General features: G+C 41.8%; 1 protein-coding gene across 5 annotated transcripts in view; it reads right to left on the bottom strand.

Moving 5' to 3' along the window:
* The window catches only part of DPY19L4 (dpy-19 like 4), a 75,870-nt gene that overhangs the window by 36,445 nt on the left and 19,300 nt on the right, over positions 1–20,125 (bottom strand). For all 5 annotated transcript variants that reach the window (XR_004435178.1, XM_033202353.1, XM_033202351.1 and 2 more), the window contains 3 exons: positions 17,413–17,503; positions 16,333–16,454; positions 16,078–16,223 (listed from right to left, as the gene is read on the bottom strand). Coding sequence is in view for 4 of the 5 variants with exons in the window: in XM_033202353.1 (XP_033058244.1) it covers positions 16,078–16,223; positions 16,333–16,454; positions 17,413–17,503 (359 nt within the window). In the remaining variant the exon portion in view is untranslated. The remainder of the gene's footprint in view (positions 1–16,077; positions 16,224–16,332; positions 16,455–17,412; positions 17,504–20,125) is intronic.

Below are 20,125 nucleotides of genomic sequence, written 5' to 3'. Positions count from 1 at the left end.
CACTGTGTTAGCCAGAACGATCTCGATCTCCTGACCTCGTGATCCGCTGGCCTCGGCCTCCCAAAATCCTGGGACTACAGGCGTGAGCCACCGTGCTCGCCCTGTTTTTGCTGTTTTGAGATAATTTCCCTCTTGTTGCCCAGGCTGGAGTCCAATGGTGCGATCTCGGCTCACTGCAACCTCCGCCTCCCAAGTTTAAGTGATTCTCCTGCCTCAGCCTTCCCAGCAGCTGGGATTACAGGCACGCACCACTACAACAGGCGAATTTTGTATTTTTTGTAGAGACGGGGTTTCACCATGTTGGTCAGGCTGGTCTCAAACTCCTGACCTTAGGTGATCCACCCACCTTGGCCTCTCAAAGTGCTGGGATTACAAGCATGAGCCACCACACCCAGCCAGCTGTGGGATATAAGGTTAATAGACACAAATCAATTGTTTTTCTATAAACTATCAACGAACACTAACATTAGTTTTTTTTTTTTTTTTTTTTTTTTTTGAGACGGAGTTTCGCTCTTATTGCCCAGGCTGGAGTGCAATGGCGTGATCTTGGCTCACCTCAACCTCTGCCTCCAGGTTCAAGCGAGTCTCCTGCCTCAGCCTCCTGAGTAGTTGGCATTACAGGCATGCGCCACCACGCCCAGCAAATTTTGTATTTTTAGTAGAGATGGAGTTTCTCCATATGGGTCAGGCTGGTCTCAAACTCCCAAACTCTAGTGATCCGCCCACCTCGGCCTCCCAAAGTGTTGGGATTACAGGCATCAGCCACTGCGCCCAGCCTACAATTACTATTAATAACAATATCAAAAAGATAAAATCTCTATGAATGAATCTTTAAAAAGATGGGTAAGATCTCTACACTAAAAACAAGAAAATTGGGCTGGGTGCAGTGGCTCACACCTGACACTTTGGGAGGCACAGACAGATGACTGCTTGAGCCCAGGAGTTCAAGACCAACCTGGTCAACATGGCAAAATCCCATCTCTACCAAAAATATAAAAATTAGCCGGGTGTGACTTCCATGGTCCCACTTACATGGTAGAGTGAAGCAAGAAGATCGCTTGAACCCAGGTCGAGGCTGCAGTGAGCCAAGATTGTGCCACTGCACTCCCACTCCAGCCTGGGTGACAGAGAGAGACCCTGTCTCAAAAAAAGAAAAAGGAAGAAAACCCACAAAAATGCTGAGAGAAAGAAACCCTAAATAAATGAAGTGATATGTCAGATGTATCATGTTTTATATACCACAGAATGGAAGACTCAATATTGTTAACATGTCCGTTCTCCCCAGTTGAATTGATGGATCCATGACATCTTTATCAAAATCTGAGCAAGCTTTTAAAAAGGAAATTTAAAAGCTGATGCTAAAATTTATATGGAAGTACTAAGGATCTGCAATAGCCAAAATAATCTGGACAAAGAAGAACACATTTAGAGGCTTAAACAATCTAATTTTGACTTATAAAAAAGCAACAGTTATCCATACAGTATGGTATTGGAATTAGAATATACAAATCAATAGGACAAAAAAGACCAGTCTAGAAATAAACCCACACATACATAGTTCATTTTTACTCGAAGTGCTAAGTCAAAACACTAGTAAAAAGAAAGTCTTTTTAAAAATCATGCTGTAACAACTAGACAACTATATGAAAAAGAAAATAATCTCAACCATTATCTCACATCGTACATAAAAATTAATTTGAAATAGATCATATACCTAAACCTAAAAACCGAAACCATAACATTTCTTGATGAAAACATAGGAAAACATTACAGTATATTTCCAGTGAAGAAAGATTTATTGAGGCTGGGCATGGTGGCTCACTCATGCCTGTAATCCCAGCACTTTGGGAGGCTGAAGTGAAAGGATCACTTGAGCCTAGGAGTTTGAGACCAGCCTAGGCAACATAATGAGACTACGCTTCTACAAAAAATAGAAAAATTAGCAAGGCACGGTGGCACGTGCATGTAGTCCCAGCTACTTGGAAGGCTGAGGTGACAGGATCCATTGAGCCTGGGAGGTCAAGACTGCAGTGAGCCAAGACCACATCACTGCACTCCAGCCTGTCTCAAAAAAAAAAAGAAAAAGACAAAGAAAAAAAAAGAAAGATTTCTTGGACAGGATACTATAAGTACTAATCTTAAAAGAAACAGCAAGCCACAGCCTATGAAAAAATATTCACAGTACACAGATCAGACCAAAGACTGTTATCTACAATAATAAAGAACTCTGACAAATAAACAATTAAAAGATAAATCTAAGCTTTTTTTTTTTTTTGAGACCGAGTCTCACTCTGTCACCCAGGCTAAAGTGCAGTGGCACAATCTCGGCTCACTGCAACCTCCGCCTCCCAGGTTCAAGCCATTCTCCTGCCTCAGCCTCCTGAGTAGGTGGGACTACAGGCACGTGCCACCCTGTCCAGCTATTTTTTGTATTTTTAGTAGGGGGGGGTTTCCTCATGTTGGCCAGGATGGTCTCCTAGATCTCTTAATCTCATGATCTTCCTGCTTCAGCCTCCCAAAGTGTGGGATTACAGGTGTGAGACCCTGCGCCTGGCAGTCTAAGCTTTTAAAATGGGCAAAATACTTAGACATTTCACAAAATACATGAATGACCAACAAACACATGAAAAGGTACCCAATATCATTAATCATCAGGGAAATACAAGAATATAGACCACATGGAACTCTTATACAATTCTGTAGAAAAACAGAATGGTACCATCACTTTAGAAAAGTTTGGCAGTATCTTAAAAGTTAAATATACACCTACCATACGACCTAGCCATTCTACCCAAAAGAAATGAAAGCATATGTCCACACAAAACTGGAAACTACCCAAATGTCCATCAGTATCTGAATAAATGAATTATGATATATCCATACTATGTAATAGAACTTAGTGATAAAAAATAATGAACTATTAATATAGCCAACATACATGAATACCAAAATAACACTGAGTAAAAAAAGCTGGAGCCCCACCACCAAAAAGTATGTGCTGTATGACTCCATTAATATATAATTCTAGAAAACACAATCTATAGAGACTGAAAGCAAATCATGCTGGGCGTGCTCACTCACGCCTGTAATCACAGCACTTTGGGAGGCTGAGGCGTGTGAATCGTTTGAGCCCAGGAGTTTGAGATCAGCCTGGGCAACATGGTGAAACCCCATCTCTACTAAAAACGCAAAAATCAGCTGGCCGTGGTGGTGCGCACCTGTAATCCCAGCTACTTGGGAGGCTGAGGCAGGAATTGCTTGAACCCAGGAGGCAGAGGCTGCAGCAAGCCGAGATCGTGCCACTGCACTCCAGCTTGGGCAACAGAGTGAGACTCAGTCTCAAAAAAGAAAAAAAAAGAAAAAAAAAAAGAAAGCAGACACAGATTTCCTGGGGACAGCAGCATAGTAGTGGTGGTTGGGTAAGAAAAGAGGGAGGTATTAGAAAGGAAATTTTGGAGACTGGGCATAGTGGCTCATGCCTGTAATCCCAGCACTTTGGGAGGCTGAAGTGGGCAGATCACTTGAGGTCAGGAATTTGAGACCAGCCTGGCCAACATGGTGAAACCCATCCTCTACTCAAAATATAAAAATTAGCCAGGCATTGTGGCACATGTCTATAACCCCAGCTACTCAGGAGGCTGAGGCAGGAGAATTGCTGGAACCTGGGAGATGGAGGTTGCAGTGAGCCTAGACTGCACCACTGCACTCCAGCCTGGGTGACAGAGTGAGATCCTGTCTCAAAAAAAAAAAAAAAGAGGAAACTTTGGGTAGTGATGGATATGTTCATTATATTGATTGTGTTGATGATTTTGTGGGTATATTTAAATGCCTAAATTGATCAAATTGAATACTTTAAGTATGTCTGGTTCACTCTATGTCAATTATACCTCAATAAAGCTGTTAAAAAGCATTAAAATACTTATTCACATACACATTCATAGAAGATAGGTTTGCATATATTTATACACACAGCCACACACAGATACACATATATATGCAAAAACAGGATCACATGTGACAGTCAAATGAAACAAAAGCTGCAAGGAAGTTAGCAGTGCCTAGAACCTAGTAAACATTCAGTATTATAGTAAATCTCAGCTCTTTCCTAATTCCCTACTTTTTACTTAACAATATATTATGAACATCTCTCCAAGATATCCATGTCAATAAACATAATTCAAGAACATTTAATGACCATGACACACCATTGTGTAGATCTACTATAAATTTCCTATTGTTATACACTTTGTTTCCAACTTTGTCTATTACAAATAATTTTTTAAAACATGAACCAGGCCAGGCACAGTGACTATGGGAGGCCAAGGCAGGTGGATCACTTGAGGCCAGGAGTCCAAGACCAGCCCGGCCAACATGACAAAACCCCATCTCTATTAAAAATACAAATATTTGCTGGCTGTAGTAGTGCACACCTGTAGTCCCAGCTACTCAAGAGGCTGAGGCACGAGAATCACTTGAACCCACTAGGTGGAGGCTGCAGTGAGCTGAGATTGCACCACTGCACTACAGCCTGGGTGATAGAGCAAGACTTGGTCAAAAACAAAAAAACAAAAAGCATGAACCAGTATTTTTATATAGTAATTACTGATTTCATTGTTTAAGCTCATTAATCCATCTGAAATTTATCTTAATATGTGTGCAATAAGCATTTATTTTCCAGATTTGGTTGTCTCAATACCTTTTAATGAACATCATGTCTTCTGTAGGGAATAGAGAAGTTCTTCAAAGTTTCTTAATCCATAAAGGGTTTATCATTCCCTGGTTAAATGTTTGTATGTGTATATTCCGAGGCTGATCCAACTTGTTCTGGTAGGTTGAGATAAGGCTAAATGAGTCCGGGATTAGGATGCTTGCCATTGCTTTTTTGGAAACCCCTCTGACCTCTTATCACTAACTTCCTCTTTTCTTTGTCCTCTTTCCCTTCTCCCTATTTAGGAAAGTTCTGAATTATTAGCCAATAGAGTTAAGTTTAGAGTGTGAGGTCCCATCCCAGCCAATGGAAATGGGACACAGCTCTAGGGAGTTGCATCAGGATGTAAAAGTTGTAAATGTCCTCGACTCCTTTGTTCAGCGTGCTCTCGTGGTTGGACTGCTGATGAGTGCACCCTTTCTGCAGAAAGTAAACTAGTCTTGCTGAGGGATCCTCCGTCTTGGTGTTGATTTCTTTGCAATATCAAACTCCCATGCCCAACATCTTCTAAAGCAGCAGCCCTCAATGTTTTTGGCACCAGGGACTGGTTTTGTGGAAGACAATCCATGGATGTGGGGTGATATGGTTTTGCTATTTTCCCACCCAAATCTCATCTTGAATGTAGCTCCCACAGCTCCCAAGTGTTGTGAGAGGGAGTTGGTGGGAGGTAACTGAATCATGGGGGCAAGTCTTTCCCATGCTATTCTCATGATAGTGAATAAGTCTCACAAGATCTGATGGTTTTATAAAGAGGAGTTTCTCTGCATAAGCTCTCTTCTCTTGTCTGCTACCATGTGAGATGTGCCTTTCACCTTCTGCCATGATTGTGAGGCCTCTCCAGCCACATGGAACTGAGTCCATTAAACCTTTTTCTTTTGTAAATTTCCCAGTCTTGGGTATTTCTTTACCAGCAGTGTGAAAACAGACTAATACAGGGGGGCTGGCGGGGGATGGTTTGGGGATGAAATTGTTCCACCTCAGATCATCAGGCATTAGCTTCTCATAAGGAGCACACAACCTAGATTCCTCACATGTGCAGTTCACAATAGGGTTCGTGCTCCTATGAGAATATAATGCCTCTGCTGATCTGACAGGAGGCAGAACTCAGGTGGTAATGCAAGCAATGGGGAGTGGCAGTAAATACAGATAAATCTTCAGTTGTCATCATCATCATTATCGTCATCATCATCGTTGTCACTGCTGCTGCTGCCACTCACCTCCTGCTGTGAGGCCAGGTTCCTAACAGGCCACTGATGGGTACTGGTCTGTGGCCTGGGAGTTGGGAATCCCTGTTCTAAAGATCACCTATTTTCATATAATATTATCCCTAAAATTTTTTTTGGAAAGTTAACTTTCTAAAAGACAAATAAGAAATTCACATATCATAAGGTAGGAGGTGGGGCAGAAGGACCCCAGCAACCACTCCATCAGCCCAGCACCAGGAAGCTGAACTCAGTAGTTCCCTTCCCAAAGGTTTACCTAACCATATATTAGTGCAGTCAAATCTTTAAAACTCTGCACCAGAAACACAAAGTAGGTGTCTGGAATACAGATGGGAGAATCCTTCTCCAGTGTCTGCTGCACAAACTGCGTAGGATCTCTGCCAGCCATTCCATGCACAAGTGACATCCTGGACAAGCCTCCCCTTTACCACCTCCCTCGACACCTACGCTACTCATTCTTTTCCCATCAAAATGTGTGGTGGGAGTAAGAACCAGAAGGCTAACAGCAGGAGGTAACAAAATCAAATAAGACCCACCTCTTTCCTGCAGTGGCAGAGTCCGGCACATTGTAGCACAAACTAACAGCTCAAAACAGTAATTAGATCAATTTTGGAGTACACAGACCTGCTGATACATTCACAGAGATCTGCAACTTCTTTTTGAGTTTAATTTCATGTTTTCATTTTAATGATGTTTAGAAACATCACAGAATAAACACTATGCATCACATGGATGATCCCCATGGAACTCACTATTGCCAAAGGACTTCAGTGCTCACTTTTGTGTGGTGTTAACATCTAGTTGGCAATGCGGTACCACTTTAATTGGTTTGAGCTAATCAGAAAAAAATGACATAGTCTTAATAATAAATGATACATTGCCAAATAAAACAATCACCCAGGCACAGTGGCTCATGTCTGTAATCCCAACACTTTGGGAGGCTGAGGTAGGCAGATTGCTTGAGCCCAGGAGTTCGAGACCAGCCTGGGCAACATGGCAAGACTCCACCTTTACTAAAAAAAGCAGGGTGTGGTGGTGTATACCTGTCATCCCAGCTACTAGGGAAGCTGAGGTGGGAGGATTACCTGCGTCTAGGGAGGTTGATGGCGCAGTGAGCTGTGATCACATCACTGCACTTGAGCCTGGGTGATGGGAGTGAGACCCTGTCTCAAAAAACCCGAAACAACAGCAACAAAAAAACCAATGTTTTGATCACTATGGTAAAAAAAAAAAAAAAATTTGTTTGTAGTAGACTGAACAGAGCCAAAATCATGAGAACTGAGTCATTCACAGCACCCAGTTGTACAGGTGTGTCACAGTTGCAAGAACCTGCTAACCTTGACTCTAAAGAGAAGAAAGAAGAGAAACAAACGAACCCGTTGCTGCACTGGTATCACATTTACACTGAGGGTGTGCAATTTGGTTTCAGTAAAATATCACTTTTACATAAATTAGTATTTTCAAGTAATATTTTACTGGTTATTATTTTATTGGTAAATTAGTTTCAATTTTATAGTGCATTTAAGTATAAGGAGCTTTACCTAGTTTATGTTTTATATTTAGGTAGCCTTATAATTCAAATTACTTAAGTCAACACATGAATCCATGAGAATAACTTAAGTTTTAAATATTTATAACTAAAGTTTGAGAAACATGGAGTTAGATGACATATGTCTAAGTTGGGCATGTCAATGTATAATATGTGAAAGCTGAAAACCACCTATACAATGTCAATACAATGGCTGCACATTCCCTTGTACTAATGTATTACAATTTACCTAACCATTCTCCTCTGAATTTTTATATTATTACAAATGACTATATTACTATTATAAATTATAACTGTATTGTTTTTTCAATTATTACAAACAGGCTGGGCACAGTGGCTCATGCCTGTAATCCCAGCACTTTGGGAGGCCAAGGCAGGTGGATCACCCGAGGTCAGGAGTTCGAGATCAGCCTGGCCAACATGGTGAAACCCTGTCTCTACTAAAAATACAAAAATTAGCTGGGCATGGTGGTGGGTGCCTGTAATCCCAGCTACTCAGGAGGCTAAAGCAGGAGAATGACTTGAACCCAGGAGGCAGACATTGCAGTGAGCCGAGATTGCGCCCCTGCACTTTAGCCTGGGCAACAGAGCCAGACTCCATCTAAAAAAAAAAAAAAAAGGCCAGGCACGGTGGCTCACACCTGTAATCCCAGCACTTTGGGACGCTGAGGCAGGCAGATCACCTGAGGTCCGGAGTTCGAGACCAGCCTGACCAACATGGAGGAACTGTGTCTCTACTAAAAACACAAAATTAGGTGGGCGTGGTAGTGCATGCCTGTAGTCCCAGCTACTCAGAAGGCTGAGGCAGGAGAATCACTTGAACCTGGGAGGCTGAGGTTGCGGTGAGCTGAGATCGCGTCACTGCACTCTAGCCTGGGAAACAAGAGTGAAATTTCGTCTCAAAAAAAAAAAAAAAAAAAATTGTTACAAACAGTAATACAATACATAAATCGAAGTAACAAACTCTTTCCTTCCTTTTGAATTACTTCCTTGGAATAAAACAGAATTCCTGGGAGAAACTGCTCCCTAAAATTGAAAAAACGTATACCTCTACCAGCAGCCTGAGTATACCAACATCATCGCAACAGAATCAGTATCATGTGTTCCATTATTGTCTGCCAATTATATCTATATATACACTATATATAATACCTATATATGATATATGTTATATAAGATATATATCTATATATCATATCAATTATATCTATATATCATATATACATATGATATGTACATTTCCTTGCACCTTATTCCTTTATTGTTACCGTTGTACAACTGTACAGTGTTACAATGTACAGTTGCTTTTTTGCCAAAGATTAAATACAGACTTTTAATCAAATATATTTTCAGTGCTCCTCAAATATAAAGATGTTCCCCCTGAAAGTGAAACCTAGGTATGTATTTGTATATGAGAAGATCATCTACATTTCCACATTGCTTGTATGTGGAGCCTGGACTCTGTTAGTCCATTTTGGTGGCAAGTCTTCAAAGGGAGTCATTCGCCTCTGATTTTTCCCCCCCTCTACTATCTGTACAATGCCCGTTTCCTGAAATCTCTTTAAATTTTCTAGTATACCTACATCTTTTAGTTTGAACAAACAGGAACTATTTTATAACCCTGCTTTCCCCTTCCAGTGTTAATGAACAAGTAACATAAAATACCATTAAGAACACAAATAATCCTAATATAACGGAATGACTTTAGTATCTTTGTATACTTTTCTAAGAAGTCATACATAAACATAAGCTATAAAGCTGATGAATAAAGAGACAGCATATTCTTTCATGGCATTAAAATGTATTTTGCAGTATAAGATACATACCAATAAAATATAAACAAAAAGCAAACAAACACATTTTTTAAAACTTAGCTATTAAGAACATTTCAATTGTCAAAAGACACATTTCGGTAGAATATACCAGGTCAATTTTTCTATTTAACTTCTACTCCAGCAATACAGCATACATCAGTGACATCAAATAAGGCAGTCAGACTTCTGTTTATTTCTTTTTTTTTTTTTTGAGACGAAGTCTCCCTTTGTCACCCAGGCTGGAGTGCTGTGGCCAGATCTCAGCTCACTGCAAGCTCCGCCTCCCGGGTTCATGCCATTCTCCTGCCTCAGCCTCCCGGGTAGCTGGGACTATAGGCGCCCGCCACCTCGCCCGGCTAGTTTTTTGTAGCTTTTTTTTAGTAGAGACGAGGTTTCACCGTGTTAGCCAGGATGGTCTCGATCTCCTGACCTCGTGATCCGCCCATCTCGGCCTCCCAAAGTGCTGGGATTACAGGCTTGAGCCACCGCGCCCGGCACTTCTGTTTATTTCTTACAATTCTCACTAAGATCTCTAAAGACAGTCTTATTCTTTTGTTGCATAAGAGAGTCTTACTCTTTAAGACCATTATGTTTACATGAGAAAGTATCTTTTCCTCTTCAAATATGAAGACAGATGTAGGGATTAAATTAAATTAATAGCAAGGTTAATTGAATGTGGTAGCCAGCCTCCAAGACGATCCCAATGATTCCTGCCTCCTGGTATTAATACCCTGTGTTGTCACCTCCCACACTGTACCAGGGGTCTGCGTGACTGACAAAATATGGCATAGTGATGTTATATCATTTCTAAGATGAGGTTATAACAGATACCTGGCTTCCATTGTGGCACACTCTCATACTCTCTTGGATTATTCACTGTAAGGGAGACCAGCTGCCAAGTTTCATGCTGCCCTATAGAGAGGCCCATATGTAAGAAACTAAGGCCTCCCTGGCCAAAAGCCAGTACGGTACTGGGCCTCTGGTAAATGGCCACGAGTGAGCTTGGAAGCAGATGCTTCAGCCCAGCCAGGCCTTCAGACCACACAGTACAAGCCAACATCATAACCGAAATCTCATGAGAGACCCTGAGCTAGAACCACCGATCTAAACCTCTTGGGATTCCTGACCCACAGAAATATGTGAGATGTTTGTTGTTTTAAGCTGTTAAATTTCGGGTGATCTGTTATGCAGCAATAACTAATACATCACACAATCAAAAAAGCAATCCTTTTATTATTTTTTTATTTTTATTTTTATTTATTTATTTATTTTTGAGACGGAGTCTGGCTCTGTCGCCCGGGCTGGAGTACAGTGGCCGGATCTCAGCTCACTGCAAGCTCCGCCTCCCGGGTTCACGCCATTCTCCTGCCTCAGCCTCCCGAGTAGCTGGGACTACAGGCGCCCGCCACCTCGCCTGGCTAGTTTTTTGTATTTTTAGTAGAGACGAGGTTTCACTGTGTTAGCCAGGATGGTCTCGATCTCCTGACCTCGTGATCCGCCCGTCTCGGCCTCCCAAAGTGCTGGGATTACAGGCTTGAGCCACCGCGCCCGGCCTCCTTTTATTTTTATTTATTTTGAAACAGACTCTCACTCTGTCACCCTGGCTGGCGTGCAGTGGCGTGATCTCAGCTCACTGCAGCCTCCGCCTCTCAAGTTAAAGCATTTCTCCTGCCTCAGACTCCTGAGTAGCTGGGACTACAACCACTCGCCACCACATCTGGCTAATTTTTGTATTTTTAGTGGAGATGGGGTTTCACCTTGTTGGCAAGGCTGGTCTTGAACTCCCAGCCTCAAGTGATCCATCCGCCTCAACCTCCCTAAGGGCTGGGAATACAGGCATGAGCCACTGCACCCAGCCAAGAAAGCAATCCTTTTAAAAAGTCTATATTTTCTTATTTTATTTTTTATTTTTTAATTATTTATTTTTCTTGAGACAGAGTCTTGCTCTGTCACCCAGGTTGGAGCGCAGTGGCATGACTTCGGCTCACTGCAAGCTCCGCCTCCCAGGTTCATGCTATTCTCCTGCCTCAGCCTCCTGAGTAGCTGGGACTACAGGTGTATGCCACCACGCCTGGCTAATTTTTTGTATTTTTGGTAGAGACGGGGTTTCACCATGTTAGCCAGGATGGTCTTGATCTCCTGACCTTGTGATCCACCTGTCTCGGCCTCCCAAAGTGCTGGGATTACAGGCGTGAGCCACCATGCCAGGCTAGAAAGTCTGTATTTTAAATAATACAATAATCATTTGTATTCAATACCACTTCATTCATTCATTTAGTTTTGAGACAGGGTCTCTCTTTGTCACACAGGCTGAAGTGTAGTGGCACAGTCAATAGCTCACTGCAGCCTCAGGCTTAAGTGATCCTACTGCCTCAGCTTTCCAAGTAGCTGGGATTGCAAGCAAACACTACCAAGCCTGGCTATTTTTTTTTAAGTGGAGATGATGAGGTCTCACTATGTTGCCCAGACCGATCTCAAACTTCAGGTCTCATGTGATCCTCCTACCTGGGTCTCCCAAAGTGCTAGAATTATAGATGTGAGCCACTGCACCTGGCCCCACTTCACTTTCAAATACAAGAATTGGCCAGGCAGAGTGGCTCACATCTGTAATCCCAGCACTTTGGGAGGCTGAGGCGGGTGGATCACTTGAGGTCAGGAGTTCAAGACCAGCCTGGCCAACACGGCGAAACCCCATCTCTACTAAAAATACAAAAGTTAGCTGGGTGTGGTGGCGGGCACCTGTAATCCCAGCTACTCAGGAGGCTGAGGCAGGAGAGTCACTTGAACCTGGGGGGCAGAGGTTGCAGTAAGCCGAGATCGTGCCACTGGACTCCAGCCTGGGCGACAAGAGCAAGAATCCATCTCAAAACATAACTAAATAAAATAAAAGACTTTTGGTGGGGCATGGTGGCTCATGCCTGTAATCTCAGCACTTTGGGAGGCCAAGGCGGGCGGATCACCTGAGGTCAGGAGTTTGAGACCAGCCTGGGAAACATGGTGAAACCGTGACTTTACCAAAAAAATATAAAAATTAGTCAGGCATTAGCTGGGCGCAGTGGCTCACGGCTGTAATCCAGCACTTTAGGAGGCCGAGGTGGCGGATCAGTTGAGGTCAGAAGTTCAAGAACAGCCTGGCCAATATGGTGAAACCCCATCTCTACTAAAAATACAAAAAAATTAGCCGGGTATTGTGGTATGTGCCTGTAATCCCAGCTACTTGGAAGGCTGAGGCAGGAGAATTGCTTGAACCTGGGAGGCGGAGGTTGCAGTGAGCCGAGATGGCGCCACTGCACTCCAGCCTGGGCAACAGAAAGACTCTATCTCAAAAAAAAAAAAAAAAAATTAGCCAGGCATGGTGGCATGTGCCCATAGTCCCAGCTACTGGGGAGGCTGAAGTGGGAGAATCACTGCATCCATAAGCCAGAGGGTGCAGTGAGCCACGATCGTGCCATTGCACTCCAAGCCTGAGCAACAGAATGAGACTCTGTCTCAAAATAAAAGTAAAAAAATGAATAAAATATAGACTCTGTCTCAAAATAAAAGCAAAAAAAAAAAAATAAAAAACAAGACTTTCCTTTTTTTTTTTTTTTTGAGACGGAGTCTTGCTCTGTCGCCCAGGCTGGAGTGCGTGGGGAGATCTCGGCTTGCTGCAAGCTCTGCCATTCTCCTGCCTCAGCCTCCTGAGTAGCTGGGACTACAGGCACCCGCCACCACACCCGGCTAATTTTTTGTATTTTTAGTAGAGACGGGGTTTCACCATGTTAGCCAGAATGGTCTCAATCTCCTGACCTCGTGATCCGCCCACCTCGGCCTCCCAAAGTGCTGGGATTACAAGCGAGAGCCACTGTGCCCAGCCATAAAATATAAGACTTCCTAAACCTAGTCTATGAGTATTATTATAACTTTCTTTCTAAAAATAAATCCTAATAGAATTTTAGAAAAGTACACAGCAACTCAAAATGTCCTCTACCAGGCACTTTCTGACATAACAAAACATCATCTTGTTCTCCTAGTTGCCGGACTGGATTTTCTACACTAAAAGGAACCAAAGCTCCAACGAGAAATGGCTGTTTACAAATCTTCTGTAGCAAAAGTGCAAACCTACTCACCTTGTTGAGCCAGAAAACAAGAAAGCTTTCAAGGATTAACTAAGTTGTGTCAAAAGAACTCAGGAGCCAGCCTGAAAGGTACTCCTATTAACCAAGGTTGTGACAATTTGAGCAACAGAAGAACATTGATCATAATGGACTGAATCAATGAAATGAATTAAAATGAATCACTGAATCAATAAAAACCCATAAGTACAGAAAGATGCTTAGAAAACAGAACACCAGAATCAAAGGTTTTTGTCACTATCTGGGAAAGCTATTAAATTAATCTCTTATTTAGAACTTGGTAAATTGAAATTAAGCATTTGTCCTCACTTTCTAACAGTGACTAAATTTGAAGGTAACCGGCCGGGTGCAGTGGCTCACGCTTGTAATCCCAGCACTTTGGGAGGCCGAGGCAGGTGGATCACGAGGTCAGGAGATTGAGACCACGGTGAAACCTCGTCTCTACTAAAAATACAAAAAATTAGCTGGGCATGGTGGCGGCGCCTGTAGTCCCAGCTACTCAGGAGGCTGAGGCAGGAGAATGGCGTGAACCCGGGAGGCGGAGCTTGCAGTGAGCCAAGATCACGCCACTGCACTCCAGCCTGGGCTACAGAGCAAGACTCCATCTCAAAGGGAAAAAAAAAAAATTTTAAAGTAACCAAAAAGCCCTGGTTAATGAAGAAAAATTCTACTTTTGAAGAATGAAGAATGTAGCTAATGAAAATAGAAAAATATAATTTTATAAACCCTGATAAAATTATTACTTTAAGGCAAAGGTTATAAACTGGTGTTACAACTATTAGGTAAATGCTTAATGGCAAAAAGGACATTCATTTGGTGCTAAAACACACCACACAGATTATTCTCCAGTTATTAGAGAAAAACATAACTATTCAATGGAGAGATCAGACTGCCATTCCCCCAAACCAGCAGTCAATCTCAGCTTCACTAGGGGTTGATCAATTAAATATAACTTCTACTGTCATGGAATATGAAAAATATATAATCTGGCCGGGCGCGGTGGCTCAAGCCTGTAATCCCAGCACTTTGGGAGGCCGAGACGGGCGGATCACGAGGTCAGGAGATCGAGACCATCCTGGCTAACATGGTGAAACCCCGTCTCTACTAAAAAATACAAAAAAAACTAGCCGGGCGATGTGGCGGGCGCCTGTAGTCCCAGCTGCTCAGGAGGCTGAGGCAGGAGAATGGCGTAAACCCGGGAGGCGGAGCTTGCAGTGAGCTGAGACCCGGCCACTGCACTCCAGCCTGGGCGGCAGAGCAAGACTCCGTCTCAAAAAAAAAAAAAAAAAAAAAAAAAAAAAAAAAAAAAGAAAAATATATAATCTAGCATATATTTCAACCAGAACTGTTTATTTTGAACCCATCAAGCCTTTACATATAATTTCCAGATTACAGAAACACAGGAGATAAAGGTAAAAGCTAAATGACACCACAGGATGCAACAAGACTTAGTCTCTTCAACATAAAAAGGGGGACTATGTTAGATTTAGAGTATCAAGGAACAGAACAACCAGATGCACTATGGAGTCCTGGATTAAATCCTGATTTGCATAAATCAGCTATATAGAGTATTTTAGGGTCAACCAGGGAAACTGTAATAAGGTTGGGTATTAGATAAAATGTTACTGAAATGTAAAGGCAGTGACAGTTGAACAGAGAAAGCAGCATTAAAAAAAAAAAGTATTGCAGCCAGGCGCAGTGGCTCACACTGGTAATCCCAGTACTCTGGGAGGCCAAGGTGGGTGGATCACGAGGTCAGGAGATCGAGACCATCCTAGCCAAGATGGTGAAACCCCATCTCTACTAAAAATACAAAAAAATTAGCCAGGCATGGTGGCGGGCGCCTGTAGTCCCAGCTACTCTGGAGGCTGAGGCAGGAGAATGGCGGGAACCCGGGAGGTGGAGCTTGCAGTGAGCTGAGATCGCGCCACTGCACTCCAGCCTGGGTGACAGAGCAAGACTCCTTCTCAAAAAAACAAAACAAAACAAAACAAAAAAAACTATTTTTTTTTGGTAATTTACTGATTTTAGTAAAAAATACATATACAAATACATAGATGAATATACACACACATTCACCTAGAAGATGACCCAAAATTCAGATTCTAAGGATTAGGATGAATTAAAAAAAAGAAAAAGATCCAAAAGAATATGCTGGTATATTATGTCTCAATTTTTGCATGTAGTGGCATAAAACAACACAAATTTATTATCTCACAAAGGCCAGCAGAGTATGGCTGGATGCTCTGCTTAGCATCCCTAAGCTAAAATCAAGGCATCAGCCAGGGCTAAAGTTTTCATCAGGGGCTTGTAGTCCTCTTACAATCTCATTGGCTACTAGCAGAATTCATTTCCTCCTTGCTTCATACCTGTAGTGGTGCAGAAAATCCTTCTCATACCTCAAATCTCTCTGACCTCTCTTTCTACACAGGCTGGAGAAAGCACTTTGGTTTTAAGGGCTCACGTGATTAGACCAGGCCCACAGGGTAATCTTTCCAGTCTGTCTAACGTGCTATATAAAGTATCATAATCATGGGAATGGCATCTCATCATATTCACAGGTTCTGAGAATTAGAGTGAGGAATGTTGGGGAGGGGAGGCATTTTCAGAACTCTGACTACTATAGGCACAGAAAGTTTTTAAAAATCAATTAAAACAGCTTTCTTACCTGTTAATAATGAACCATGCAACAGTAAGCATTCCTGCTAGCCACGTTCCACTCATAAGCCAACTTGTAACAAATAAAGCAGTAACATATATTCCTTGCAATCCAAAAACAATGCCAATATAGAAATACACTGGCTCAATAATCTCCTATGTGGAAAAAACAGAAACAGAACAAGATAATAGCATGCATTAAATAATTCGAGGATTCATGACTACATGAGAAAATAAATAATAGGGTCCAAAGAAAAATACATACATTGCTACCAGTGGCTTGGTATAAAACGCTAGCAATAAGTTCCGGATATAGAGACATTTGCTGCACTGCATTTATAGTCTTCAGAGATACAGTTTTGTTATTGTGTGTCAGTTCATAAACACCTAAAGACAGAAAGATTTTTCTCCAGATTATTTATTCTGCTTCACAGTAATTAAACATGTCATTCAATAGTCCTTAAATATTTAATATTGTTATCAAGAAAGATCCCAAATAGAATACTCCATGTTGCATTTTCCAATTTTTAAAAATTTAGCACAATAAAGAGAAATATCTATATTCTGAGACAAATCCCCACATGAAAGGTCCCAATATAGTAGAACAGAGATTATTAGAGGCTGGGAAGAGCAGAGGGGAGGGGAGGATAGGGAGAGATTGGTTAATGGATACAAAATTACAGCTAGATAGGAAAAATAACTTCTAGTATTCTGTAGTACTATAGAATGAATATGGTTAACAACAATTTAGTGTATATTTTCAAAAAGCTGAGAGTCGATTTTGGATATTCATAACACAAGGAAGTGATATATGTCCAATGTGATGGATATGCTAACTACCCTGATTTGATGATTATACATTGTGTATAATATGAAAATATCACTCCCCATAAATATGCACAATTACTACATGTCGAGTAAAAATAAAAGGAGGAGGAAAGGTTCTAAAATAGAAGAACAATGTTTTATTTAAGAAAAATGTTGACATTATGGCCAGGAGCGGTGGCTCACGCCTGTAATCCCAGCACTTTGGGAGGCCAAGGCAGGCGGATCATGAGGTCAGGAGATCGAGATCAGCCTGGCCAACATGGTGAAACCCCGTCTCTACTAAGTACACAAAAATTAGCCGGGCGTGGTGGCGTGTGCCTTTAATCCCAGCTACTCGGGAGGCTGAGGCAGGAGAATTGCTTGAACCCGGGAGGTGGAGGCTGCAGTGAGCCGAGATCGCACCACTGCACTCCAGCCTGGGTGACAAAGCAAGACTCCATCTTGGGGAAAAAAAAAAAAAGAAAAGAAAAGAAAAAGGAAAATATTGTTATTAAAAATGTAACTGTGGTTATCATACCTCTTTCAAATGAAGGTGCCTTTAACATATCTTTATAATAGGAATAATAAATGGCACTGTCACCCTGAAACGTGATTTCCCGTTCAAGCTCCTAAAAGAAAATGAAATAGTTATTTAAAATTGATTTTTTTTCTTTTTTTTTTTGAGACAGAGTCTTGCTCTGTCGCCCAGGCTGGAGTGCAGTGGTGCAATCTCGGCTCACTGCAAGCTCCGCCTCCTGGGTTCACACCCTTCTCCTGCCTCAGCCTCAGAGTAGCTGGGACCACAGGCGCCCGCCACCACGCCCGGCTATTTTTTTGTATTTTCAGTAGAGACAGGGTTTCACTGTGTTAGTCAGGATGGTCTCGATCTCCGGACCTCATGATCCGCCCATCTTGGCCTCCCAAAGTGCCGGGATTACAGGTATGAGCTACCACGCCCGGCCCTAAGATTTAGTTTTTTTTGCTTTTCAAGAGATGGAGTCTCTCCCTGTTACCCAGGCTGGTGTGCAGAGGCACAATCATGGCTCACTGAAACCTCAAATGATCCTCCCACCTCAGCCTACCCAGTAGCTAGGACTACAGGCACATGGCCGACGTTTTTTTTGTTTTGTTTTGTTTTGTTTTGTAAACAAGGGGGTCTCACAATGTTGTCTAGGCTGGATTTTCTGAAGTTTTCAATTTCAGCCTCTGGCCCAGCGTGGTGGCTAACGCCTGTAATCCCAGCACTTTCGGAGGCCGAAACGGGTGGATCACTTGAGGTCAGGAGTTTGAGACTAGCCTGGTTAACATGGTGAAACCCTGTCTCTACTAAAAATACAAAAGTTAGCCAGGCGTCGTGGTGTGTGCCTGTAACCCCAGCTACTCGGGAGGCGGGAGAATCGCTTGAACTCAGGAGGCAGAGGTTGCAGTGAGCTGAGATCACACCACCACACTGCAGCCTGGGACACAGAGCGAGACTCTGTCTCCAAAAATAATAACAATAATAATAAAATAAAATAAATTTCAGCCTCAATCTTCTGTCTTCCTTCTCACCTTCTAAATTCTCACCTTCCAAATTAACATATTAATAATATTTATCCTTTTATTCAAAGACATGAATTTTCTTTAATTACTTGTGACTCCATTAATGAGGAACTTAACTTTTTAGTAATCTGGCAATAATTTTAATGAAACATTAAGGTTTAAAATGAATTGTAAATCACAAGTCATCACTTGTTATATATAATATATATCAGGAAAATCTAGAAGGAAAACCACAAGACATCCCCTAAGAATAGCAAGAATAGTAAGACAGGCAATAACGAAAGATAGTTGAAGTGTTAGACTCCACAATAAAAAGACAAGTTTAAGGGGAAAGTCATATTTTCTATTACTGTTCCACATCTCTATGTATCCAGAACAGCAAGTCTTGAATTAGTACTTTGCAAGAGCAACAGATACTTAATCAGTACTCTACACATGAACTTCCAGAGGTACAGCAAATCTTAAAATTCCTACAATCAGGCTAATTAGAACTAAGAATATAATAGTAAAAATAACATTAGGAGGCTTTGTGCTTTTTAGACTGAATCAAAATTTTATGAATCTATAATCTTTTAAAATCAAATGAATTATTTTTATGCATAATATGTATCAATTAATACAAAAACAAAAGATATTAGAGCACTTTTCACAAAGTTTGATCAACAGAACTTCCTAAAATGTTAACGGATGTTACCAAAAAAGAATTCTGTAGTTAAATAAATTCTGAGAAAGACTAGATTAAACAAAGTTAAATAGCTTTATTATAAGGCTTTTCAGAGTTTCAGTATATCTTATATATTGTGACTCTCCAAGAGGAAGTCTTTTCAGATCTATTTTTCCCCATCTTGAGTTTGCTATGGTCTGAATATATGTGTCCTCCTAAAATACATATGCTGAAACCTAACACCCAATGAGAAGATATTTGGAAGTGGGATATCTGGGAGGTGATTAGGTCATGAGGGCAGTTCCTTCATGAATGGGATTAATGTCCTTATAAAAGAGGCCCCACAGAGATCCCTTGCTCCTTCCACCATGTGAGGATGCAGCAAGATGATCCCTGTTATAAACCAGGAAGCAAGCCCTCACCAGACATCAAATCTGCCCATGCCTTATCTAGGACTTCTCAGCATCCAGAACTGTAAGAAATAAATTTCTGCTGTTTATTAGCCATTCTGTTGTTTATAAGCTTATGGTACTTTGTTATAGCAGTCTGAATGAACTAAGAGCTTACTGACCTAAATAAATTACTTTAAATTTTTTTTTATGAATGCAAACATTTGTTTCTAAGATTTCAAAGATGTAAACTCTCAATCAGTGCTTCTCAAGTCTACTGGGCATATGAAATACCTGAAGACCTTATTCAACTGCAGATTCTGATTTTAAAGTGGAGTCTGGGCCGGGCGCAGTGGCTCAAGCCTGTAATCCCAGCACTTTGGGAGGCCGAGACGGGCGGATCACGAGGTCAGGAGATCGAGACCATCCTGGCTAACACGGTGAAACCCCGTCTTTACTAAAAAAATACAAAGAACTAGCCAGGCGAGGTGGTGGGCGCCTGTAGTCCCAGCTACTCGGGAGGCTGAGGCAGGAGAATGGTGTAAACCCGGGAGGCAGAGCTTGCAGCGAGCTGAGATCTGGCCACTGCACCCCAGCCTGGGCGACAGAGCGAGACTCCGTCTCAAAAAAAAAAAAAAAAAAAAGTGGAGTCTGAG

This window comes from Trachypithecus francoisi, unplaced genomic scaffold (assembly GCF_009764315.1).
Source record: "Trachypithecus francoisi isolate TF-2019V2 unplaced genomic scaffold, Tfra_2.0 Lachesis_group7, whole genome shotgun sequence".
Taxonomy (NCBI): Eukaryota; Metazoa; Chordata; class Mammalia; order Primates; family Cercopithecidae; genus Trachypithecus; species Trachypithecus francoisi.
The sequence above is the reverse complement of the archived record's forward strand: the minus strand, read 5'-3'. Positions and strand labels throughout refer to the sequence as shown.